Source organism: Clinocottus analis, unplaced genomic scaffold (assembly GCF_023055335.1).
Source record: "Clinocottus analis isolate CAN_PGR_092001 unplaced genomic scaffold, fCliAna1.0.p SCAF_8, whole genome shotgun sequence".
Classification (NCBI taxonomy): Eukaryota; Metazoa; Chordata; class Actinopteri; order Perciformes; family Cottidae; genus Clinocottus; species Clinocottus analis.
Window position 1 is genome coordinate 2816931 of NW_027176240.1, and position 25502 is coordinate 2842432.

A 25502-nucleotide genomic window follows, 5' to 3' on the forward strand; every position below is an offset into this window, starting at 1 on the left:
AGACAGCAACTAGTCGTGACTTTGTTGAGTGTTTAGCTCACAGTGACGGAGCTACAAGCCGATTGGCAGAAGCCTGAGTGGAGTGAATGAGCCGGGGTGTACGGTTTTATGATCATGAATCCTTTTCGGGCATTATACATTCTCAAGGCTATAAATATGTAAAATCCAGGCCCAGTCTCATTCGCAAGGCGTCAAAAACTGACACTTTGTCACGCCCCTCAGCGTCTGATTTTGACACAAAAGGCACTCACTAGCGTCTGTATACTCTGATCAACTTGTCACTATTGGCACCAGGTGCTTTTCTCTGTGCTGTGGTTTCCACTGCAGATAGTACACCTCTCAATGGAGGCCCTATTCTGAATCCTTTGACCACAATTGACGATAGATTGGCTATTAGGAAAAAATGTGGAGTTTTTGCAGGATTCAGTCGGACCAATCACATTTTCACTGGCGGGTCTGAGGGTTGTTTTCACTCTACCTTCTCGTTTCGGCTCAGCTCTCTTGGAACCCAAACAAGTAGCCATCTTCCATTGCTTTTTGCTGATAAAAACGCGAAAATAAAGGCTCTAGTGTTTAAGGAAGGCAACTGAACTGGACTGTTTGGTGGAAACAAGGCTTACGAGACGCACTGGGCTTCCAAGTAACTACAACGTAAACCCATCACCCACAGTGGAGACATTGAATAAGAAGGTAAAAAAGTCTGTTAAAGGAAAATGTGAGGGCAGGGAACAAATAAATAACCAGGAGATCGCCGTTTGTGGAATGAGGTTACTGAACGTGTAAATCCAAAACCATGGTCTGCTGCCATGACCATGTGCACTCATCCCGGGAAGGTTTTTCACCAGATTGTTGGAACCTGGATGCAGGATTTGCTCCTTTTCGGCCAATGGATGTTTTGGCAATAACAGCTGGCGGAGAAATGGTGTTTTCCAATTCATCCCAAACGAGTTGGATGGGTTTGAGGTCAGGGTTTGGTGCGGACCTGTCAAGTTCCAAAGTGGAGAAACCATTTTATTACAGACGAGGCTCCAGGTTCGGTTGATCCTGAGAATGTGGAATACCTGTAAGTTATCCCAATGCCCTCCATTATTCTGTGTGACTCCATCTATCCAGAGGGTGTTGCTGTAAACACTCCGGTTGCAGTTAGCATTTTCACTCGCGGGTAAAAAAAGAAAACGTGTTGCCGGCAAACTGCTAATTTAATCGATCTAAGTAGCGTCACCTTTAACTCTCAGATGCAATGAAGATATGTTTTCCTGAACAGACCGTGTAATCAAAGCGAGTCGGAGGCAGCGAATTATTAAGCGGAGATAAGTCGTCCAAGCGATAAAGTTTTAATATTCATAAGGAGAGAGTCTAAGACAGGGAGAAACATGAGAAGAGGAGGGCAGAACCAAGAAGAGATAAGGGCTCGGATTTAAGTGTTATCTCACCGTTAATGGTATTTCCAGTCGCTATCAAGATCGCTGCATAAGACAGAGGAATGTATTTATAGAGTGTGACATGACAGTCTTCTACAGTCGAACAGGACTTCACACTGAACTGGAGAGGAGAGCTGAAGTGGAGCAGGCAGGACCTCAGTGAGCAGCATGGAAACCTAGAAAGCAATGATTATGGATTGTGAAGAAAAGATTGTGGTCATGGTGAAATAAATAGTCCACAGAAAACCTTAAAATACTCTTCAAGGCTTGAAAGGGTACAAGCACGAAAATGCAGGTTCCTGTGACAGTGAACACTGAGCACGAGGATCAAACTGGACAACTTTGCATGTATGTATTTGAGAGATTGGTTATCACAGTTATGCAGTAGTTATTTGAGAGGTCAATATTGACTTTTTTGCTAGTTTTGTTGTTGCTGCTGCTGCTACGTGCGTAGACTTCAGAGCTACGCTGTAAACCCTTAACACTCTAAATCTGGCTTAACTTTTTAAAACCCAACCGCCCCAAACTCCATCTCTTTGTCCTCGGCAATGGAGCGAGCAGAAGTCTTTCACAGGCTTGGATGTTTGATAGATCACATGTTTTAGTTGAAGCATCCCTCTCTCCGATTGAGGAAAGATCACCTTTGTGTTAAAAAAAGAAATGAACTCTGACTGCGGATAAGAGACGAGGCGTAAAATCGCAGTTCTTCGCTTTGTGTGAAAACATTTTTTAACATCTGAATATTAACAATAATGACAACGCTGTGATTTCTCTGGACGGTCATCACCACAGAAGGCTTTTTCTTTTTGGAGCATTTTGATTAAACACCCAAAGCTGTCATTTCTCCGGTGAGGTCAGAAGTTCTTGTCTTGTTTGTTGTCTCTCATTTGTTTCTTCGTTTCTTCTGTCTGGAAACAAACTGACTGCTTGAAAGAAGCTGGATGATCCAATGGAGCACTTTCCCAGTATTCTCAAGAGGGGTCGCTCACATAAAATCTTGTTTTTGGATGTCGAATGTGTAAAAACCAGTTGGGGGGGAAGACGATGAGTTATGTATGTAGTGCCAAATATCCTTCTCTAGGCTCCACACGGTTGTAGATATATATGAATATGTAGACTGGCGAAAGGAACCAAAGGGAACTGATGTAAAATACAACACATTTTCTACATCCGAGCTAAGTTACGTGTTTTTGTTTTAATTGTGATATTGGTTGCCGGGCGGAGAAGTGAATTATTGAGCGACTTCCTGCCTCCGTTAAAAGGGTTGAGGGGTGGAGGTGAGTTTTTTTTTTTTTACAGGACTCATGGTGAGATGGAGGAAAGGGCACGCATTCAAAACACCATCGCGAGTATGCAACATTCAGTGGGAGGCATGTTTTATTTAAAAACCAGAGAAGCTCAGCGGTCGGTCGAGCTCGACAACCGGAAGCATCCGGAGGGAAAAGAGCAGGGAAAAATGTCCTCCATGAACTGTGAACGTGGACGTTTATGCTGTTGAATTCGAGTAGATGAATTTCTCCACTGACCAACTTTGGGAATTATTGTCTTTGTTGTTGACTTGACACAAGTTGGTGATGGTAACTTTTAAGATTGAGGTAGGTTCAACTTCTACATGACATTTCACGCCTGTAACTTAGCAGGGTTTTGGAAACCGGAGAAACTTCACAATGCAGATCCACTTCGACCAACTTTTTTTAAATTGCTGCAAAAGGAACATGTTCTTCTTCACTTAAAAAACGCTACTTTAGTAATTAAACCTCCATCGAGGACATTTGCCGAAATTAAACTGGAATTGGATTGGACCATAATTGGATGAGGACGCAACAGCAGCGTCCTCATCTGCAAATGTATTCTTCTTGTTTGTTAGACAGAGAGCTCCAAGAAGTCATTTTCTGGGTTCACAGCGACCCAAAAAAAGTCACATTAGATGACCTGTTGGAAGCTTTCATCTCTGTCCTGGTTTACTGACTTGTAAATGAAAGGCGTGGGGCTGGTTTCACTATCGCTCGTCTCAATTTACCCCAAAGATACACGCTCCCGATATGACGTCTTCATGAATTGCGTCCAAACAGCAAGGGCACAGAACATGGACAACGAGGCCGCCCGGTCCACTCCGTTGGGTTACTGGTGGTGTCGGATCTTAAAATTACACTCTGTGGTTTGTGCACATCCCCTCCTCTGTTGCCAACTATCTAATAAAAGGCATTAAATGCACCCAAAGTACTAATTTAAAAACACAACATATTGTATACCGGGAATATCCAGTCGAAGAGAAAGCGGCCACAACATTTCAAAGCGAACACGGTGGCCTCCAAATACTTTTCCACTGTTAGTAATTCATACATCCGGACAAGTTTCAAGTCTTTGTTAATTTCCTGGCAGATGACATTGATCACAACAGGTTAGAGCTCTCAGTTTGGACATGTTTGAGTGTAATCCAACGTGCTTTAGTCTGAGACTGAAACTAAGACTAGTAACTCTGCAGACCAGTCAAACAGATCATTGTATGTAAGCCGGCTCTCTATCATGCTTGTTTTCTGGTCATTCATGCTGTATATATTTCGACTCGTGTATTTATGTTCTTGTCTTTCTGAATGCGAGCTGTACTGGAGTTAGTCTTTGGCTCCGAGAGATCCCGTTGAATTATGTTCCTTATCGCTCTCACACAAGCATGGTTATGCATATCCACTGCTTCCAGGAGAGCTTGCTCTCCATTTGTTGATGTGTGAAATGCAATCATGCAAAGACTTATGGGCTCGCATGTGCTGTAAACACACAACAACACATGCAATGCACACACAGTTTTACGCTCTACCTGCCTCTCATGAACGCTCAGGCCGGGAAAGACTTCCCTTGATACCCGGCGAGGCGAGATTTTCATTTCAATTCTCTGTCTTATCAAGGAAGGGATGACTGAATTGAAACGCATCCGCATGAAAGATACGTAATGTCATCAAAGTAGAAAAGTAATCATCTCGGGCCTCCTTTGAAGTCGGGGCTGTCAATTGTGTTTGGTTGTCTGCCGATCTGATTAAACAAACCTCCGCGCAGCGAGCCGCTGTTAAAGCCCAACAGACATATTGGATAACGGTAGCATTTGATACATGAAAGGATATAACTTCATTGAATAGTTTTTTAATATGCAATACTGTATCTTGGCTTAAAACCTGGTTACAAATGTGACACCTGTCCCTGTCCTGTTGATCTTTTTTCATTCGGGCATCCAAAACTTGGTGAAGAATCAAGAAACCTTTGCCAAAAATGAACTAACTCTAGTTTAATTGGTTAATTGATTGGCTCAGTGTCTCGCCGTGAATGTTTACACCCATCGCTGTATCGCCATTACTGCCCGTCTACACAATATGTCGCAGGATATCACATTTTTTCCTAATTTGTCATATTGCAGGGTGAGGGGTGTGACGTTGTCTTTAAAAAATGGGTCGATGCTTAACAAGGCAAGCTGAGAACAGGGACTTTTGATGTATTCCCAATGAAGATTTGAACGCATGAACCATTTTTGTGTTTAAAAGGGTCACTGTGACGTCTACCTTCAGAGTTGTTGTAAAGTCAGGCTCCAACCGTGACAGAAACAACACGTTTCCTTGACTATTTCCTGTTATTTGTCGGCCAGTTTACTCGATGTGTATCGGCCATTCTGCTCGAAAATGAATTTCACGCTGGGAAAATGGCCCACGAATGTGAAGATCATTGAACCGACCTGTCACAGTCTGACCAATGCACTATTTTCTTTTAATAGACCATTGAGGCTCACGCGGGCTGTGTGGCCTGCGTGGCGTTAAATTGGTCTAAATGGCCGCCCTGCCAAGGAAGAGAGAAGCAGTTGTTTGGATCTCTAATATTTCCTTTTGATGGTTTGACGCCGCAAATTGCCTCCTTGTTTTATTTGGATCGCATCGTTAGTGTCAGAGGGAGGAATCAGTGAACAGGATGGATGTTTCCTGTCTTGTACCAACCTCGGAAGATCCGGATAACCATTTGGTGACAGAAGAACATTTCGGAAATCCGCTTTTATTCGTCAGTTTTCAGTCACGATGGTTTAGGAAATAACAGAGTTGTCCATCTGTGATGACATTTAGCATGAGGACAGTGTCCACTGATGGATTAACCGTCAGCAAGATCCAGACATCCTTCAGATCTGAACATTACAAATGCAGTTAGAAGTTTTAATTGCAGGAGCTTTGAACAGGCGTTTGACCCAAACTTTCAAACGGCTCTTTTAAAGTTCGAGAACATTGCACCATGTATAGTTTTCAGCCTGAAGACCGATCAAAAAGCCATCATTTGCAGGATCGATCCCTGAGGCGCCCTTGAGCAAAGCAGTTTTACCTCCAACTGGAGTGATGCTGAGCAGCTTCGAAGTGTAAATGTTAACGCGGGAAAAAAAGGACATTTACCTCCACTTTAGGACTCTTTGTTGCCCATTTTCTAAAATCTAGAGTGTGTTGGCCTCAGTTTTTATTTACACTGCAGCTGAAATGTTAAGTTTGCCTCGCAGGGGAAAAACAAATTGCGTATAAAATATCGTGTTCTCCCATATACAGTACATGGAGAACTTTTGAACTGCTAAAGTGGGGTGTGAACGTTCCCTTCGGGTTTTGCATATGTATGTGTGTCTTTGAGCGTCAGCGCATGTGTTTTCACACTTCCCTTTGCAGAAATTCATCATCCTCCAGGCGGCATGTTTATATTTATCCCCTTCTTGGTGCTGCTTTGTACATTAGGCGATAGATTCTCACACACACACACACATGCATGCACATACAGTCTCTTCCTGTTTTATTTTAATTAGTGACTCTGGTGCTAATTAGAAGGCGTGCAACCCTTCAAGACTGTCTCCCATCTCACGGCAAACCGCTGTCTTGGATTCACTCCGAGCTTTATGAAGCAACACTCGGTCTCAGCTGGGGGAGAAAAAAAATACCAAAAAAAGGAAGTTTGTGGGATGCAATAACTTCATATGCAGCCCAGTCTTAGACATGATGAAGTAGGACATTACAGATGTTTTGGTGGCGCATATGGCCACGATTCAAAAGGGTTGTGTGCATGCAGATGTGCATAGGTTTTTTTCTTTTGGCACACTCTAGTCTGATGTATGCTCGTTCTCATTTCCACAGTCTCCGCTCTAATGAGCATGACTCTGAGACGGTGTCACCACGATAAACCTCTATTCTTTTAATTATCGTATGCGCCGTGACTTGGTAAGACAAAGGTTGCCGCCTGTCAAGGTTAAGTTAGTGTAGGTCACACTGGCATGGAGGGATGTGAACCAATTTAGCACAGGGGAAGGAAAAAAAAGGTCCACCTGTGTTTTAAGTGACCCCCGCTGACATGTCGGAGCTTGATCCTGACTCGCAACCGTCTGATTAGGAAGCTGAAGCCTGGACGCCAAATGGCAACACTTTGGCTGTAGCGTTGTCTTTGAATCGTGTCTTTTAGACTAAAGGCGGTTGTGTTCGTTGGTGTTTGTTTTGTTCTCCTGCTCCCACACAGCGCATGTTTGGCATCACACGTTGCAACAGTAAAAGCTGAGAACAGCACACTTGGGAGGACAGGCGGCAACATGGACGAATACTTGACGAATGAGGAGATTGTTGAGGCCTCCTTAACAGCGTGGTTAACGTCCTCGCTGTCTGTCTTCAAGGCGGTGTTGGGTGATGACTAGTTTTAAGAAGCCTCCATGCGTATAGTAAGAAAACTAAACAGAACCAGTTGTCTTTGACCTCTACAGTGATGGACTAATGTCAGATTACCACTGCATTCTCATTAATAGCTATAATAGTAGTGCTAGTCCAGCTGCAGAAAGGGTTTACATACGCTATCGGCCTTTTAACGGCACATTTTAACATCAATTTAAATTCCGCGGTGACAAAGGTGCTTGAAGGACCTGGCGGACATTTTGACTTTTTATAATAATGATGATAATAATATATTTAATTTGTATGGCGCTTTAAAAAAGGGACTCAAAGGCCCTTTACATGGTAAAGATAGAAACAATAAAAGCAATAACGACACAAACAAGGCAAATAAATGACATTATAGCGGTAAGAAAAATAACTGCCGTCACGACATCGTTTTAATTGTTGAGTTTTAGGGGCGGAGTTGAAAGTACGGAGTGACGGAGGTTGTGTTACGCCCAAACCTTCTGGGTAGTTTTGTGTTGTCTGTCACTCACCTTGTCGCTCCTTCCAGGCTCCTCCCCTTTCTCGTGTGTCGTCCTCCTGTTTGATTGCAAGCCCCGCCCTCATTGTTTCCACCTGTGTCTCGTTACCATCATGTACTCCCTGCGAGTTTGTCTTTTTTTATGTTCTCTTGATATCTGTGAGTGTTTTCTATGGAAGCCCATTTCCGCTACAAAAAAAAATTAGGATTTTTTTTTTAATATTAGGAATAAAAAATAAATTAAAACATTTGGACCAAAAAAAAAAATTGGAATTTTTTTTTTTAAATATTTTTTTTCCTTGCCTTTTTTTAAGTCAAAAGAAAAAAGGCAACAAAAATTATTTTTTTTTAGGGTGAGGGGGTCCTAATTATTTTTTTTGTCCTAATTTCTTTTCTTTTTTTGGTCCTAATTTTATTTATATATTTTCTGTGGCGGAAATGGGCTTCCATAGTTTTGCCCGAGTAACTTTTTTTAATCAAACTACCTCGTCTGCGTCCTGCTCACCGTGGTACATGTTACCCTGATATTGTCTGAAGTGTTGAGTAATAGCGAAAGCTTCACAAACATAACATGTTTTTCCAAAGACGTTGCACCTATTGTTTATCCAATATCTTTCTGGATCTGTCTGACCAAATGTACAAGAGCACACTTAAGACAATTTGTATATCAGGAGAATGTAGTTTTATACTCATACCCATTTCATTTCAGAGAGATTCAGGTCGACGTCAGGTTTTTTTCTTGTGACTTATTTATTTCTGTTTGGATTCAGCATGAATGTCACGGACTCTGTTTTCACCATACGTCTCCCCATGTGTTCCCCCTTCTCCGACAGCGACGATGTTATTCATGCGAAACCGCCGGCATGCACAGTCGAGTGCATCTTACCCCGCCTCCCGCAGCTCATTTAATAATTGAAAATCGCTCACCGTAGATGAGACATGAAGAGGGTACACTCTGCACGTAGCAAAAAAAAAAAAAAAAAGCTTTTGATATGTCAGACTGCATTCTTTTGTGGTCTTGATCTTTATGTACAGCTCCGATGTTTTGGCTGGGTGGACGTCGATGTTCTCTCAGTTGGGCGCTTCAAAAGCCAGGGGCCGCTGGGATATGCATATTTGCTTCGCTGTCTGCTTGTCGGTGCAGATGTAGATTAACTCCAGGAGTGTCAATGAAACAAATCCACTGGGGTGAACGGGAGGAGAACAGTCGCGTCTTCGTGAAAAGAGACTAATTGAAAAAAGTGACCGAGCGATTGAATAGAAATGGCAGGGTCAGAGGTAGCACCAACAGTTTTAGTGAATATTTCGATTTTTAATTTTCATGTATGAGACTTGCAGTTTTCTCAAGAGGGGACGGAGAGGAACGGGAGCAGCAAGTGAGGTACAAATAGCCAGAGGCAAAGATTGATATCCAAACCAACGGAGGCACCCAATTAGGCTTTACTCTGCATACCGGCATTTCAGTCTCCGTGCTATCTCTGCGCACTGTAGGACACATTTACACGTCCATATATGTTGATAAGGGCGTAGTTATTGAGCTGAAATTAATTAAAAAACACACTTGCAGTGCGCCTGCCTTTTTTCTCTGGGACATTTTTCTGAAGAGCAGCATTGAGAACATTTCAGAATTCATTAGCTGTTTAATGATCATTGCCTGAATGGCACTCTCATGAATGTGCCAATCAAAATCATAAGTTGAGACTTTGAGGACTATCCAGAAACCGCAGAATGTGTCTTCAATTTTAATTGAGCACTCTTCATCCGAATTGCTTCCTCTCTGTGGCTCGTAGGGGTTAAGAGCACAAAAGGAAAAGAAAATCTTTCTTTTTTTACAGCTTTTGATTCGTCCTCATTGGCGGGTTCGCCTCCATACTCGTTTGTTAAATGTAAAATGAACTTATATGCTCTTGTAAAACCAGACTTTGCAGTCACATCAGTGGCTTTGGTATCGATTCATGTGAGTACGAGGACTCGGAGAGCGAGGAAGACCTCGTGATGAAGAATTCAGCCCCCATTTTTTTGGGGCTGCTAGGTTTATAGATTTTTAAAAGTTCTTACTCCTTGCTTCTTTTTTTGTCAAAAGTTCTACATTTGGCTTTTTTTTCTATGATGACTCCGTCCAACCAAGCAACGATACTGAAACTCATTCAGCGGCACACAGAGAAAGGTTATAGGTTCTCACCTAATGGGGATTGGATGCTCCTTTTCTGCTGCAGCTTCAATTTTCTTTGAAAGTTCTTACCGATTGCAGGTTTTCAACCCTTAAAAATCACCTCTCTGTTAATTTATTCCAGTCAGCCTGCCTTACTTTTTACACTTTCTTGCAATTCGGCTCACTTCCACAAGGATTGAACCTCGCCTGCATTTGTCTCAAAATACTAGAAGGTGCTTTTTATGCATCTTTTGGGACTTGCATCAGTTGTAGTCAGTGGTGCAGTGCAGGATATAGGATGCAGGATTTTTTTTTGTTGGAATTTCCTCTCCTTCTCAAACTGCCATCACTCCCAACTCACTTGGTCAATGTCCCTCGGTGCACCGGGCTTTCAACTTACTCCAATGCAAACCCAACCGCGTCATTATTAGATGCTCAGAGCCAATGACGTAGCAGAGATAATCCACTGGGAGTGGGCGAGGAAGTGAATGAGTCAAACAAACCGGACCATTGTCCAGGAGAACCTTTTTTGTGTCCTCTGCGAAACTAAAAGTTCACATTTTGTCATGTGAGTTGTTATAAATCCGTCATTTTCCAGTAGTGTCTTGTAATAGTAACTGTTTATATGTTAGAAGTGTATCCACTTCTAACATATGTAATTAGTCAAATATACCTGATTCAATGACTGATGGTATATTCCTCTCTCTCTTTTTTCCACCAGGTGTCGAGAAGGCTACCAGGGAATCCGCTGCGACCAGTTTCTGCCCAAGACGGACTCCATCCTGTCCGACCCAAGTGAGCCTCCATATATTTGACTTTAATGTGCCAATGTACCAGCATCCATCATGAAACCATAGCATCAAACCTGATCGCTAAAAGTTAACATTAAGGAAACTGAGTGGGTCGTGTATCTTAAATTATTCTGATGAGGTTCAACTCGAGTTCTTAAATAGTATTGGTCCACTTAAAGATAGCGCTAAGGGAAATCAGATATTTCTAAACTTACATCAAGACCTGTTCATGCAAAAGTCTTTAAAAGGCAGAGTGCTAGATATTAATGTTGGCTGTGTGGGGGGTTCAAAAGGTCTCAAATCAATGAAAAATAATCAAATAGAAAAGTAGCAGGACATTAACTCTTAGGGTATAGTAGATCCAAAAAAGCTGTGGCCCGTATCACATATTACCCTTGAAATATGCATATGGTATTTCTTCTGAAATATAGCACATCTAAAATCTTGGCTGTGACCCTTATTGCATATTCCCCTTGAAATATGCCGATATGGTATTTCTTCAGAAATGCAGTTAGTCATTGCAGCAGAGATGCCGTCATAGATTCGTCTCTCATCACGAATCATACAGCGCATTAAATTCTCTAAGTGCTGCAAAAAAAAAAAAAAAACTAAATGTCCTCTGCACATTGTGCTCATTGTGTAGATTTTGTATCAGTGGGTTTTGATGCAGGTCCTTAGAAGGCACATCACTGCGATGCTAATGCATTCAATGCAAAGTAGAAAAATAAGTATTCCTTAACATATTCTGACAATGGCTTCAACTGAATTTCTGCATTTCATTCAGATTAAAAACATGGAATACATTGCTCGAGAGCAAGATTTACTGCAAAATACCACAGCTTCTGGGTCCATTCCTAACATCTCCAAACAATCTTCTGTCTTTTATGTTTAAGTAACAATAATGCATGTGTTTACTGCATTTCTACCTTGCCGCTTTTCTGTCTTTCATATTCTAATCTAATTGTCCTGGTATTACTTAGTCATTTTCTCCCTCTACTCCCCGCTTTCTCAAATACCCTCTCCATACTCAGGCTAATGTCACTTCTCCCATTTCTTTATCCTCCAAAGACACGGGCCTCTCAATGTCATACAGCTGAGGGAAGAACACAAATTGCCCTAACTTCTGTCTTTACAGCTCGCTATCTGTGCCATATTAATTTCCCCCGTTCCTCTCAGCTCATTCCAAGAAAATATGCGACCTTGTCACTGGGGCACTAACAGTGTGGCGGTGGAATAGCTTATCTGTGACTTTTCTACCAACAAAGGTGCACGCTTTAATAGCACCATTTACCATAAAAGGACAGTACACTGGCTTTACCTCATAATTGTCCAATGTAAAAGTAATAATATTCAGAAATGTTCTCATTAGGAGTATGCCCTACTTGATTGCAAAGGAGACTGTGCCATAAATGAGACATGTAGTTGAAATGTGGCAAATGCAACAACACTGTTATCACTTGTTCTGTGTTAATATCCTTTACTTTCCAGATCATTAATTAAGTCTCCGTAATGAGGTTTTTAATTTCAACCAAGCATTGGGGTAATTGTCCTTGTTGGAACACTGAAGTGACACCCGTCGCTGTGTTTGTACACCAAACCCACTGACCTGAACACATTGGTAGCTGAGAACTGTGGCCACCATCGCCGAGACAATTTGTCAAACGTCCAAAGGAAAGCATTTTTCTTTATCTGTTCATCGTTGTGAACGCAGACTCTGTGGAAATTCAAAGAGCTCAGTCGAGCAAAGCCGCAATCCAATGACTTTTTTTTGCTCCTGATCCCAGTTTAAGTCATTTAATATTGGGTTTTTGCCAATAACTGTACTTTGTATGACATTTGTTTACTAAGGCTACATTCAAATGATGTTAATAAGTCTGATTTAAAAAGATATAACCTGCGTGAGACTTTATTTTGATGATTTCCTATTGTACGGCTTTATGAAATCATTTCTCATCGTACATTTAGAAGGAAGTTCCTATAAAAAAAACAACTTGATTATTTGGTGCTGTTGAAAATGAAAAAGGTGAGACTTCCAGTTGATATGGTTGGGAGTTACCAATGTATTACTTTTTGGTATCCCAGCTGACCGCCTGACACAAATCCCCTGTTTGTTTTAGCTTCAGCTCACACCACTTTCCCTAATTCATTTCTGATCTTTTTTTTCATCCATTCTTAGCAACGTTCTCCAACTCTCCGCCAAATCTCTATCCTATTCATTGTTTTCTGATGTTAAGAATTGATCGGCCTACTTTCAGGTTATTCTTCTCCCTCGTTTCCATGTCTTCTTTATTTATATCAAATTCCTTTTTTTTTTTTTGTTCTCTACCACAAAACACAATGTTGTGTAGCGGATTGATTTCATTTTTCAGTAACGCCACCTTCTTTCTTTCTTTCTGTGCTTTCTCCATTTTATTCTCGCTGCTTCAAAAAGTTGGTAAGTGTAAAGTTGGAAAAGAAGAGAGGAAGAGTAAACCTCCCTCTTCTTTCCTCACCCCCTCCCTCACACCCTCCAGATAATCTTGTCACAGCATCACTCTCCTTGACTCCTCTGCTCGCAGCTCATCAAATCCTAATTTCCTGGGTTACCTTTGTGTCTCGTGCTCGAGCTTGCCTCAGTGTTGACATCCCTGTTCCCCTTTTTCCAAATTTCCCTCCGGACGGCCCCTCCCTCTCGCCCCCATCTGTCCGTCGCTAACCTCCTCCGTGCCATCCTTTCCTCGACACGCATCTTGTCCGAGCGTCAGATCCCCATCCTTTCTCCCTAGCCCACGCTTCTCCGAGGAACTCTGGCACGCCACGGCATCGACTGGAAAGGGAAAGGAAGGGGCGAGTGTGAGGAGGCGAGGAAGACGGGAAGAGAGTCATGACTCCAGTGGTAATACAAAGAGAGGGAGATACAAGGCAGCGAGGGGGCAAAGTGAGGGGTACTCGATAATTTAGACGAGCCGGATGACGGTGTGTTTTTACAAGCTGGTTTAAAAAAACAGAATATCAATAATAAAAAAGGCAAAAGACATGAATAAATACTAAACGGGGTTTCCGTTAAGTATTTATGTCAAAAGGAAGAAAGGGAAAATAGGGCAGTAGCGAATTAATTGATTGATCATTTCGGCAATAGAATATCAAAAGGTCTCCAGAGCTGCCAACTTTTCGAAAAACCTTGGCGTGAGATTTTTTTCGGGAGTGACCAAAATTTTAAAATACTGGACAACTCCAGTCCCTCCTGTCGTTACATCTTGCCCAGATACAAAAGATACGTTTTTCTGATTGGCTATTCGTGTAGCGCATTTCTTTTTTTTGATTGGCCGATGAGCTCCTCACAGTCGACCTACCGGAAGATTTTTTTTTTTGCAGTGAGATATTAGTTGGTTGGCGTGAGAGCGTGTAAAAAAACGCGTGTAAAAAAACGCGTGTCACACCGCGAAACCGTGAGAGTTGCTAGCTCTGGGCTTCTGTGATTATAACCTTTTATAGATGTCTTGTTTTAGTCCGACTAAAGCTCCAGACTACAAAGAATTTCATTTTAATGAGAAAAACAGGGAGAAAAGAAGCAAATTCTCTTTTTCTCTTTGCGATAAATGAATTTGAACTTTGGAGTGTAAGGCCACTTGTGCGCTCATGCTGTGCGGCCAAACACTTTCCAAACAAACAGAAAATGAGTTCAAGTTCGAGTTCAGAGCCCAAAGTTTTCATAGATACCAAACATGTCGGGGTAAACGCGTGTGAAAGGATTCACAAAAGAGCGAGTGTGTTGCCACTTGGTGGAATCTATGAAAAAGTCTTGGGTTTAAATATTTCATGCAGTGTAAATATCATATAGCACCGTGATAGTGTGGAATAAGCTGATGATCAGCAACCTCAAAGTTGCGTTTGGTGGAGGAAGGGAGATAATTGAATGGTGTAGGGTTAGTTATTTATAGACTGATGTAGAGTGATTTACAGACGAGTTGCAGCCGTTTCAGCTTTTCGAACAGAAATGAAAAGGTATCGATTTTGCTGGCCCACGCTGCTCTCACCAGGTGCAACGAGACTGAAATCTCAAATGAGCAACACACCTGTATGGCGTTTAGTCTTTACATGAGTAGGTTTCAAGGCAAATAAGGTGGGTAGTGTGCCACATCCAACCTCACTTGGGTACAGATGCAGGGAAAAAAATAAACTAATTGGGATTCAATGTAAAAAGCGTAATCTTACAAGCGTCTAAAATAATTTTATTGATGCAATGTTTTCACCCACAAGGTCTTCGCTACATAATGACAAAGATGGTTGAAACATTAGGTGAATACAAGTTATTTTGAGTGCTCGCAAAGGGAGTAAACAGCTTAGAAGATTTACAATACAGTCTCAAATAGTCGGATCAAACGGTTTCATGGTCAGGGACTCGAATTGTCTCTTTTCTTTTTGGCGACGACATTATGCCACAAACCATACTTGCATCAACCAATCATCATTGAGATGCTTCAATTGTCACCGCCGTCCTGTCGTTGTTAAATCAAACTGCCCCTGAAGTAGCGCTGATAGCGGCCATCATTCAGACGCTGTTGTGGGACTACAGATAATATTATGAACCCACACACGATGGAGTTTGATGTTCTGACATGTGTGGGATTTACACAACATGTATAAAGCAGAACTAGTGGTTATTTCTCCCGTAGACGATAGCGGAAAAGATCACGGAGACCACACCCCCTTTGTCGTGGCGCGAGTAAACTGAAGCGGTAGACGCGATGCGAAAATTTGCGCGTGAACACAGCATTAGTCATACCGTTGCATTGTCAAGTTTTTTCATTTCATTTGTGTGTCGCCCACGAAAAGGGATCCTTTTCACGAGCATCGTTTTTATCCGACATGATCATAAAAAACGTGGAGATGGACACGATTTGATTTAATGTCCACAAAACCAAAAGATTTGCTTTTCGTGACTGTTTCATGGTCTGAGATTTAACACCTCGGCTAGTCGAAGCTAAGCAGATCCATAAAGACTTCAAAACTCACCTGTACAATCTTTCTTCCAACCAGAACACAGAAGCTCTCTGGCGTGTGTTTTACTTCTCAGAAAGCTCACAAAGGCTCACCGGGTATGTCGCCTGACTCGGTTGATGGGATGCGTGAGATCAAAGATTTCTTTTTAAATCTTTTTTTAATCCGTCAAAGAGCAGCGCGTTGTTGTTGCCATCCTTACATACAGTATGTCAAATGTTTTTCTTGCAGAAGAAACAGAATTCAAGCGGCTTTTGTTGTCGAGACATCTCTTGTTGTTCACTCTGGGAAGCTGCTGATTGGCACTACCCATTCGGAGAGAGCTTTCTCAGAATTATGCAGTATTCATTAGCTAACGTAGTCTCGAAAAAGCATTCTCTTTGAATAGTTTTTTTTAATTTTTTTGTTCTGCCGTACCTCGATCTTATTCTTGACTACTTGCATCCTCTATACAACCCTCCTGCAATTATTACCTTGGTCACAAATTGCGAAAACAAGTTCAACCTTTCTGAACCGAAAGCCTTGGAGCGAGACAGTCAGAATCGGCAAACCTTCACCTACATACAGTACAGGAAATGCATCATATAACACCCCATAGTCACACACACACACACACACACACAAAGAGAGAGAGAGAGATTTAGATATTTAAATCTGAAGACAAATTTAATTCACGCTTTCTGAGATCTGATTTCATGCCCGTGTGCACCGCAGATGATAACACTGCAGTAATCATGCAAGTCCAATTTTCCTCGGAATACAACCCTGTGTTTCTCGTCGTGCCGCATGTTTCTATCCGTAAGATGTAACGGATGCATAAAATGTGCTATTGCCTCCAGCTTTATGCTTTCATCAAAGGCCAGCTGTTGAGTCAAGGGCGACGCGAGTCACCTCGGATCGTGTCATTATGAAGGTTTCACCGAGCAAGTCGTACGTTTTTGTATATTCGCGACGCAAATACCTCCGGTCCTGCCCGAGCTTTGAAACGACGCGCGCGGTCGAATTATTCAGTCGAGTGCAAGGAGATCCGTGGGATGAATGGACGCCGTATGAATTAAGAGTCCTTGGGGCGAAAAAACAGTGTTGACCTATGAGCTGCAGGGGGGACGCTCTGTATTTCACGCAGACCGGTAGACACTTCTGGAATCTGTAAAGCCCTCAGACGCACATCTATTCATCTGGCGCCATCTATGTTTTCTTCATTAAGCAAGGCCATGAGAAAACGAGCACGAGACCATTACGTGGGCGTTGGGTGACGAACTGGACGAGCAGAGTGCAAAGACGTCGATAAAATCGAGCGGACGCCGTACACCGTACTGTACATCCACGTGAACTGGTACGCAATCCAAGACCAGCCATCGGGACGTCATGAAACATGGATTTCAAGGTTATATATCCAGTATATATAGGATTTAGAGCACAGGTAATCACTAAGAGTGCACACACAGTATGAGGCTGGAGCTGAATTTGAAGTAGAAGTAAAGAGAAGAGATTGCCTACCAAATGCCCTTGGTTTAATTTTCTCAAGCTATCTTAGCACATTTCTTTTAGTGCATGTTTGTGTGTGTTGTGTCCTCGCTCTACAATGTTTTGCATTTGTGTTTGCGCATGGTTGCGTCTCCATCCTGACGTTCCCACGCGGTGTCAGGAGGTAAAAAAGCCGCGTCTCGGGAGACAGCTTGTTGCATTCGCACCATCTGAAAGAGACCGGGGAGGAAAAGAGCCGGATTAACGCTCAGAAGTGCTTTGACGTCTCTGGCGTCAGCTGTGGCCTCGGCGCTCCTTCTCATGGCGGACTTATTGGGGCAAGGCGAAATCTAACCGACTACGGATGCGGATAAAGAACTGTCAAGACTGCATCTTGCACTAGCAAAAGCCAGAGGGGGGTCTAAGATGTGAAGGATGTGCGTCTCTTTAAAGTCGAACAATCACCAGGAGCAGATTCAAACCTTTAAATCCTGGATCAAGACTTTGTATTTTTCTCAATGGTGAGAGAAAACATTGCTTGCGTCGGATGAAGCTCGTCGGCAGCGGAGGCTCGGGCTACTTTCCAGTTTAATTGGCAGTGTTCGGGGTAAACACTTGAAGACTACCCATTAAAAACAACACAAGATGACTGCAGGTCTCTGTGAAACCAGATGAAAAGAATCCATCTCAGACATTAATAGTGTTCGTTGTATCTTCTCTCGCTAGACGTTGTGTATTTTGTTTGTGCTCGCTTGCACGGGATTACAATCAGTAACATAATCCACGAGCTGCTGTTAAACTGTGGTAAATCGGACAATAATTACACACATTGCAAGTGCAAATTTTAATAAAAGCACAGGGGAAAACTCGCCCTGTGCTTTCATGTATGAAGAGCCAGAGTCACTACAGGAGCTTAGTCCGTTTATTACTTGCATTCGGGTAATTTCCCTCCGTTCATGTCGCAACAAAATTATCTATCGTGAACTTTGTTTCAAGGTTGTAAAATATTTAACGCTAGAATTCGTTCAAATTGAATGACGTGATAAGTAAAGGCTCCAAAAAGTAACCACCACATTATGTTACGATTCCATAACTGCGTGACAATTTAATCAAGTGGACCTATTGCTGTCGCGAGCAATAACTTGCGAGCATGCGGTCGAAAGTTGCCGTTGCATAACTTGCATTTGATAGCAGTCGAAGGACCCGTTTAAGACTGAGAGCAGCACAGCTGATGCCTCGAGAAAAGCTGGAGGTAGAGGGTCACGAGAAGACCGACAGACAGGAAATGAATCGGGAGCAGGGCAGATGGGACGCGGCAGCTGGAAAGATGTCTTCCTCTGGAGTCCGAGGTGTCCTTGAGGGGCGTCCTGAGCTTCGTCTTTGTTAGCTGCAATGTGACTTTGCAGCAGACAGTCTCTAAACACTTTGTTCAACTAGAGACTTAGGCCAATCTCCCTTGTTCAGCTGCTCAAAACAGGGTGGAAACAATTATTGAAAACCATAGGGCAGAACCAATCCGAAGTCTGGAAGGGGGGTGGACCTTCTCGTTCGTCCGATCACGTGCAGAAGTGCTTGTTAACGCCGTCTTACCAAAAACACATGCACTGAGCTTTTTTCCCTGCAGCTCCTCTACTAACAGATGCCAGCAGACACACAGACGGGTTACTGTCACTTGTCTTTTTTTCCAACGCGTCCGTCATCGCGTCATGCCAGGATGCAGCGACTGTCGAGTCTGAACGCTCCTCGGATCAGATCTTTCTCGCGTTTTGGATCTGATAAGTCAGACGGCGCCGCGAGGTGGACTGACTCGCATTGATTTTTCAATCTCAGCGAGGTGCGGAAAACATATTAATCAAGAGTCTCTCATCATCTTCATGCCACGCGGGAGTTCCCCTTTAGAGCGAGAGCAAAGGGTTACTGCCGATGAAAACCCAACGTTTCCTGATTGTGCTGCTTAAAAAAATTAAAATTAAAAAAAATCACTGAACTGTGAACGGCCGCTGTGACTTCATGTCATGACCATACTTGGTCATTGTAGTAATGCATAGTGTATAAAGATACCATGAGCAATACTCATATTTTATCATAGCAATACTATTATCATATTTTTGTGCAATCCTGTTATATCTTTTATATTTTGTGCCTTATTTTTATTGTAATTCTGTGTTAGGAGGAGCTAAATGAGCTTTTCATTGTATAGAATAACTGTCTTATCTGTGCATATGATGGTAAAACCATAATATAACACCTGGACTTTTCTTCAAGCCAATGTATAGGTATTTAAAAATGTTAAAGTGCATAGTTAGCCTCAATAAAACTGCATGAAGGGGAAGTAAGCAGCACGTATGATCGCAACCAGTATAAGATTGCATTCTCCATGTTTTGGTTGCACTTGTTCCCAGCGAAAGAGGGAGTGTACAGGCTAAAATATGGCTGTAGATGGCGGCAGTAGATTCTCAGGAAAAGCTCCGTCGTCAGCCTGAGCTTCCCCCCAAGTGTCACACTCGGCCCGGTGGTGTCGCCCGCCGCATGACAAACTGACTTCTCTGCAGGCAGACAAGGTGATGTGGGACTGTTGCCAATTGGAGATTTAATATTCACGGCATGTGTTCTTTCCATTTCCCTCTCATTGTGGCTCAAACGTCAACCTATGACGAAAGGTGTGCTCTCTTTGGACTGCAGAGAGGCTGCTAGCGTCAGAGTTTTTTCTCTCCTTTTTTTGGGAACAGTTTCCCTGTTTGGCAGGCTATTTAAAGTTCCCCTCTTTCGAAAAAGGGCCAAAAAAGTGGCCGTGTCATTTATATCCAGGTTCCAGGTGCACGGCGGGGCGTTGGCAATTTGCTACTGACACCTCTCTCTCTCTCGTTCTCTCCGTTAGCTCCCAGCGAAACACACATGTGTACATAGCCAGAGGTTAATTAGCTGCAGGTGCGTCGCTGCTGGCGTAGCTTGCATCTCGACCAACGCTCAGCCCGTCTGCGTGGCGACACGGGACGTGAGAGCGCGCCGCTTGTTTAACCGCCTTCAAGAATCACAGACGCGTCACCGAGCGGCGTCCTCGCGGCTGCTCCTCCGAGCAAGTGCAGCTGGTTGAAGTGAAGACCGGATGACACGCTAACGGCGCTTAGCACGCCCGCCGGGGTGCACACAAGCGGACGCCTCGGTGTGTGTCTGTCATCTTTAGGGAAAACAGTTGTTTGACTCAATTTGTTGAGTCAAATTAAGCGACTAACTATGAAAATATTGGACTTGTGCCAGAGTCTATAAATAGCTTTATCCAAGTTAATCAGATGCGTTGTGCTTTCTGGCTAGCATTAGCGGTGTCAATCATAGCTCACGCTCTCCTTCATACTTCCTTCCATCTCCAACGACCAAACCCATTCGGCACTCACCCAAAAAACATTAAAAAAAGAATTATAGGCTATATCGTCCTATAAAATGATATTCTCATCCCCGCCGCCCCTCTGCGGGTGAAATCAGTGGCAAATGCAAAATTGACTATTGCTGTGAAGCTTAATGGACGCTGATTGCTGAGGCCAATTTACACTCTATTGCAACGAACGAGGACGGCGAGCAATCAGAAGATGAGGGAGGAGAGACGGGGGGAGGACCGAGCGGGAACTCGTATTGATTGCAGCAATTCATCCGGCGTGCCCTCAACCCCACCCCCGACCCCCGCCTTTATGTGCGACTTGGCTTTTTCTGAAAATATTTACACAAGTGAATCGCAAATGCTTTGGATTGAATATCAAAAGCGATAGCTCGCTTGTTTGTTTTCCGCGCCGCGTGGCATCGTTTGCTCCGACGCATTGTCCAGCATTTGTCGCCGAGCATGAAGATCAAGACGCTTCGGTCAGCGTGTATATACGGGCCGTAATAGATCTGGAAGGCCCAATTTACGGTGTCGTATGGGGTCTCGTCAGCTGGTGCAGAGAGAAGAACATGGCTATGGGAAGGCCGATTATCCCAGTGGAGCGCAGGCTGGAGGCGCTCGCTACTTCCACCCTCCAGTCACAGGTCATTTTAACCATGAATGGGGAAAATTGCGAATAGTTTGCATTCAACTAAATACTGAATATCTCCGAAACCCCAAGGTCTATTTAAATAATGTTATAATATACAGAAAACCTGTGTGAATATATATACATAGATAATAAGTTAATATTAGTGGTATATTAGTTTATGATAGTACACAGGAGAGGAAAAACTAAAAGATTTGGCGTTATTGATGGATTTCGAAGTCTCTGATATTCTCAAAACGGTGTGTGAATCCTGTGTAGCTTCATGCTATCAATATGATATAGCGTATTTATCAGCGTGTAAATATACGTTACTGGTGATGCACGTGAAGCATTTCTGTGTTTTTCTTTTGTTTTTAATAATTATTTGCATCAGAATTTCTTGTAAATTATATTGCAAATGCATTATTCAAGAAGCCAGTTTATGATTATAATATTTAGTGCTTTGTAGAAAGGGTTTATCGCACACAAAATGTTCCAGACAAAGTGGAAATTATGTAAATATATCTCACATCAAACCACATTTCTATCCAATGCACAGGGATTTTCAGCCTCAAATGTGACAATTAAAATGTGTTTATTGCTGAAAGACAGTCTCTCCTCCTTCACCGCATTACTCACATTACATTAATAACCGTTCATGAAGCGAGAAAACTGCTGAAAATAAATGGAGAGTGGTTATTTTTTTTAATAATAAAACGCACACTCTTTTTAACTAGATGACGAATGTGAAAACAAATGTAATATAAAAATTGAGTTGGCTGTTATTTGTCTGTCAACTTTGTAAAACTGCAGCGTTGTTGCAAAGCAGACTAATCAGCAGCAAGTATACAGGGAGCAAGATTTAATAACTATAGTTTAACCATCATAATCTGTCAGAAAAATGAACCCATCTCTGTTATGGTTCTGTTTTTATTTGAGGTTTTGGGGGTGGGTGTGGTGTAAATCAGTCAAAAGAAATCTATAACTGAATTATATGCTTTTTTTAACAACTCCACAACAACTTCTTGGCTGAAATCAGTATATTACAAAGAGTGTTTTAGTATTCAATAGCACAAACGGTTCGAAAATATGAAATTAATGTGTTGTGCAATAAAATCCGCTTCACTTGGACGCATTACATTTTCACCGGGGATTGATTTAAGCAACATAATAAAACTTTACGGTCACATTAACGCAATCTTAGTCCACTGAAAAACTTGAAACAAAAATTATTTCTGCAACTTCTTGATGCAACAAAATGGGGTTGTTGCCGCCTTGCGTCATTTTATTTTACGTGTTTATTCTGTTGCCGTTTCTTCGGTATGACTACTTCTTATTCGGGTACGTGTGTGTGTGTGTGTGCGTGTGTGTGTGCGCGCTAACGCTACTTTAGCAATTTAAGCAACTGTCCAATCTAATGACAGCCCTCCCAATGCCGGCCCCGCTGAGTTTAACGATTATGACAACGCGCCACGAACGCAGGTGGAAGACGCGCTAATGGCCAGCAGACCTCTGTGATGGAGCGGTCGGATGAGAGAGGTAGTGGAGCAAAATGACTCCAAATTGCCTTCGTCCAAATTGCTTATTAATGCTCCTTTTCTAAAGTTCTTCCAGTTGACAACCGAGGACGGCGTCGGCGTCCGTTTTTTCGTCTCCGTACAGACGGAAGCGCCCGGAGTGTCAGAGGATTTAGTCTCTCGCTGTCTCTTAAACTTATATTACATATATGAAATTTGGTCTCGTTTAAGCCATCCTTAGCAATTTTAATAGCGTCTCGCTCGAGGATACTTCCACATGCGAACCGGCTACCCTTGAGCCTCTTCTGGTCTTTGAATGCTTCTCACTTCGTATTGATTCGAATGTTTCTCCATCTCTTAACAGCATGTATTATTGCTAACGGCACTTTACAATGTGGAACACAGAATATATATATATAAACTATATACTGGTCTGAGAACGCTTGACTTATGTATTTAAAGCCACATCGCACCACTTTCTGCATTTTCTACTATTTTTCTGATTCAACTAAAGCAGGTATGTGATGGCAGAATGTAAATACCTACTTTACACATTGACAGTCCAACCGTGACATATATATATATATATATATATGTATATATATATATATATATAAATTCATAATTCATAATTCATAATTTTTCCGCGATTAATCTCATTATGCGCCAAATTCAACAATGAAGTAAAAAACTAGTGTAATGCATGCTTTTATTCCAAAGTAATGTTATCCGAACAATATAACAGCACTCTTGAGCAACAGCAAGTTAACATACATACATATATAGTTTATGAATATTTCTGTTTGTTTTTTCTGAACAGGAAATAAATAAATAAACGAAATAAAATTCACTGTAGCATCAAAATAAAAAGACAAGAATTCAATGGATTCATCGCTCCATAACGTGTACGCTGATAACAACAACCGCCACTCATCTGCACTGAGCGCTTCCCTCCGGTCAACCGTCCTGCATCCTCGTCCCTCCGTCTCCCTTCCTCTTTATAAGCCTGACCTCATCGCGCTGCGTATCCCTCCCCCCCTCCGGTTCAGCCTAAATGGAGACGGGTGTCCGGGTGCATTACGACACGCCGCTTTGCCTTTGCACCACCTAGCCGTGGCTCCACTCCAGGGCCTGCAGTCATTAATCCTCCGGGAACAAGAGAACTGATCAGGGATCACTGCTTGGGTTGCATGGCCGTATTAAAACCGCACTGCACTAAGAGGAACAAGAGACCTTTATGGCTGGGGGAGAAAATAACTCTGACTTATCCTCAGATTACCTTTCTTGCACCAGCGTCATTCTGGATTTTACTATTTGACTGGTTGGTTTGAGCCTTTCGTACTGAAAAGGTTGAGCCCACGACGTAAATATGTACATCATCTTCTGACGTAGTCGGACAGTTTCGCCAGGCTTCTGACTTCCAGTGGTGAAAGTCGCCTTTACTTTTGTCTGGAGGAAAAAGACTGCCGTACAATGGCGCCATCCCGTCTCCATTTTATGTTGGATCCGTTGCTAGGAGCACATATCTTTTGCCATATCAGATGCAGGAATCCCTTCATTCTCATGTCCACTGTGCAGCTCCCTAACGATGTAACCGGCTCTCTACGTTTTGATAAACTCCCACCGTCACCCTCACGCTGTTATTGGTCGTTGGGACACACCGTCACATGGGCCCACAGTCTCTTTGCTGGAGAGAGGGCAAGCTCAAATCCTGGCACCGGCACCTCCATAGAGGCATATCCGGTTGCACGTGGCGGCACGTCCGGTTCCCACCTCCGATGCCGGGGCATCTCGACTTCAAAACTAGTGGCATATGCCACGGTGTCTCGTAGAATTAGGGGCAACTGCTCGCAGATGTCGTCGAGATGCCTTAGAGATAGATGCCTTAGAGATGCCTTAGAGATAGATGTCGTCGAGATGCCTTAGAGATAGATGCCTTAGAGATGCCTTAGAGATAGATGCCGTAGAGATGCCTTATAGATAGATGCCTTAGAGATGCCTTAGAGATAGATGCCGTAGAGATGACTTAGAGATAGATGACTTAGAGATGACTTAGAGATAGATGACTTAGAGATGACTTAGAGATAAATGCCTTCGGCATCTATCTCGCCTTAGAGATAGATGACTTAGAGATAGATGACTTAGAGATGCCCCGGCATCTGAAGTGGGAACCGGAAGTGTCGCTACGTAATTAGTGGCAACTGCTCGCAGATGCCGGGGCATCTTGGCGAGATGCCCCGGCATCTGAGGTGGGAACCGGACGTGCTGCCACGTGCATACCGGATATGCCTCTATGAGGTGCCGGTGCCTTGATTTGAGCTTGCTCCTACTGCCTTGCTGACGCCCAAACAGAAAATAGGAAAGAAAAGAGAATGTACAGGTCTCTTGTCGTCTCGATCTCATACGTGACTTAACTTCCTGACTTGTGTCCGGCCCCGCTGAGTCAGGGGTTGGCCCTCTGTCTGCCTCCATCCAGCCTCTCTCGCTGTCGGCCCTCCAAGCGCTGCTTACTCAAACTCATCTTATCACTTACCAGAACTACCCAAACTCTGTTTTGACATCTCTCTCTCTCTCTCTCTCTCTCTCTCTCTCTCTTAATCCTCACCCCTGCCGCCGCCTTCATTCCGCTGCTTTCGGGTACAGTTTACTATTCCCCACCTTCCACCCTCGTACTCATTCATCCTTGCAAAAAGCCTGCCGGCGAGCCACCCTCCTCTCTCTCCGTCTCTTTCCTTCCTTCCTGCCTCCCGGTTCCCAGAAGCCCCAGAGGCATCAGCGATTCACCGGCTGACCTTCCTTCCTCTGTTGCATCCAGAGTCTGCTGGCCGGCTCAAATTCTTCTTTACGTTTTTGCAATTTGCATCCAGTCAGTCCCATGTGCACTGAAATTCTTTTTTAAAAAGTGAAGTCTGGTCACACTTTCTGTGACGTGACCCACGTCAGGGAAGTATAACAAACACACTTAACGTGTTAGAAGCTGCATGTTGCACAGT

General features: G+C 43.0%; 1 protein-coding gene across 1 annotated transcript in view; it reads left to right on the forward strand.

Moving 5' to 3' along the window:
• Positions 1–25502, forward strand: part of LOC137779552 (pro-neuregulin-3, membrane-bound isoform) — a 329559-nt gene that overhangs the window by 260248 nt on the left and 43809 nt on the right. Inside the window, exon 3 of the mRNA XM_068567459.1 lies at positions 10475–10548. Within this exon, the coding sequence (XP_068423560.1) occupies positions 10475–10548 (74 nt within the window). The remainder of the gene's footprint in view (positions 1–10474; positions 10549–25502) is intronic.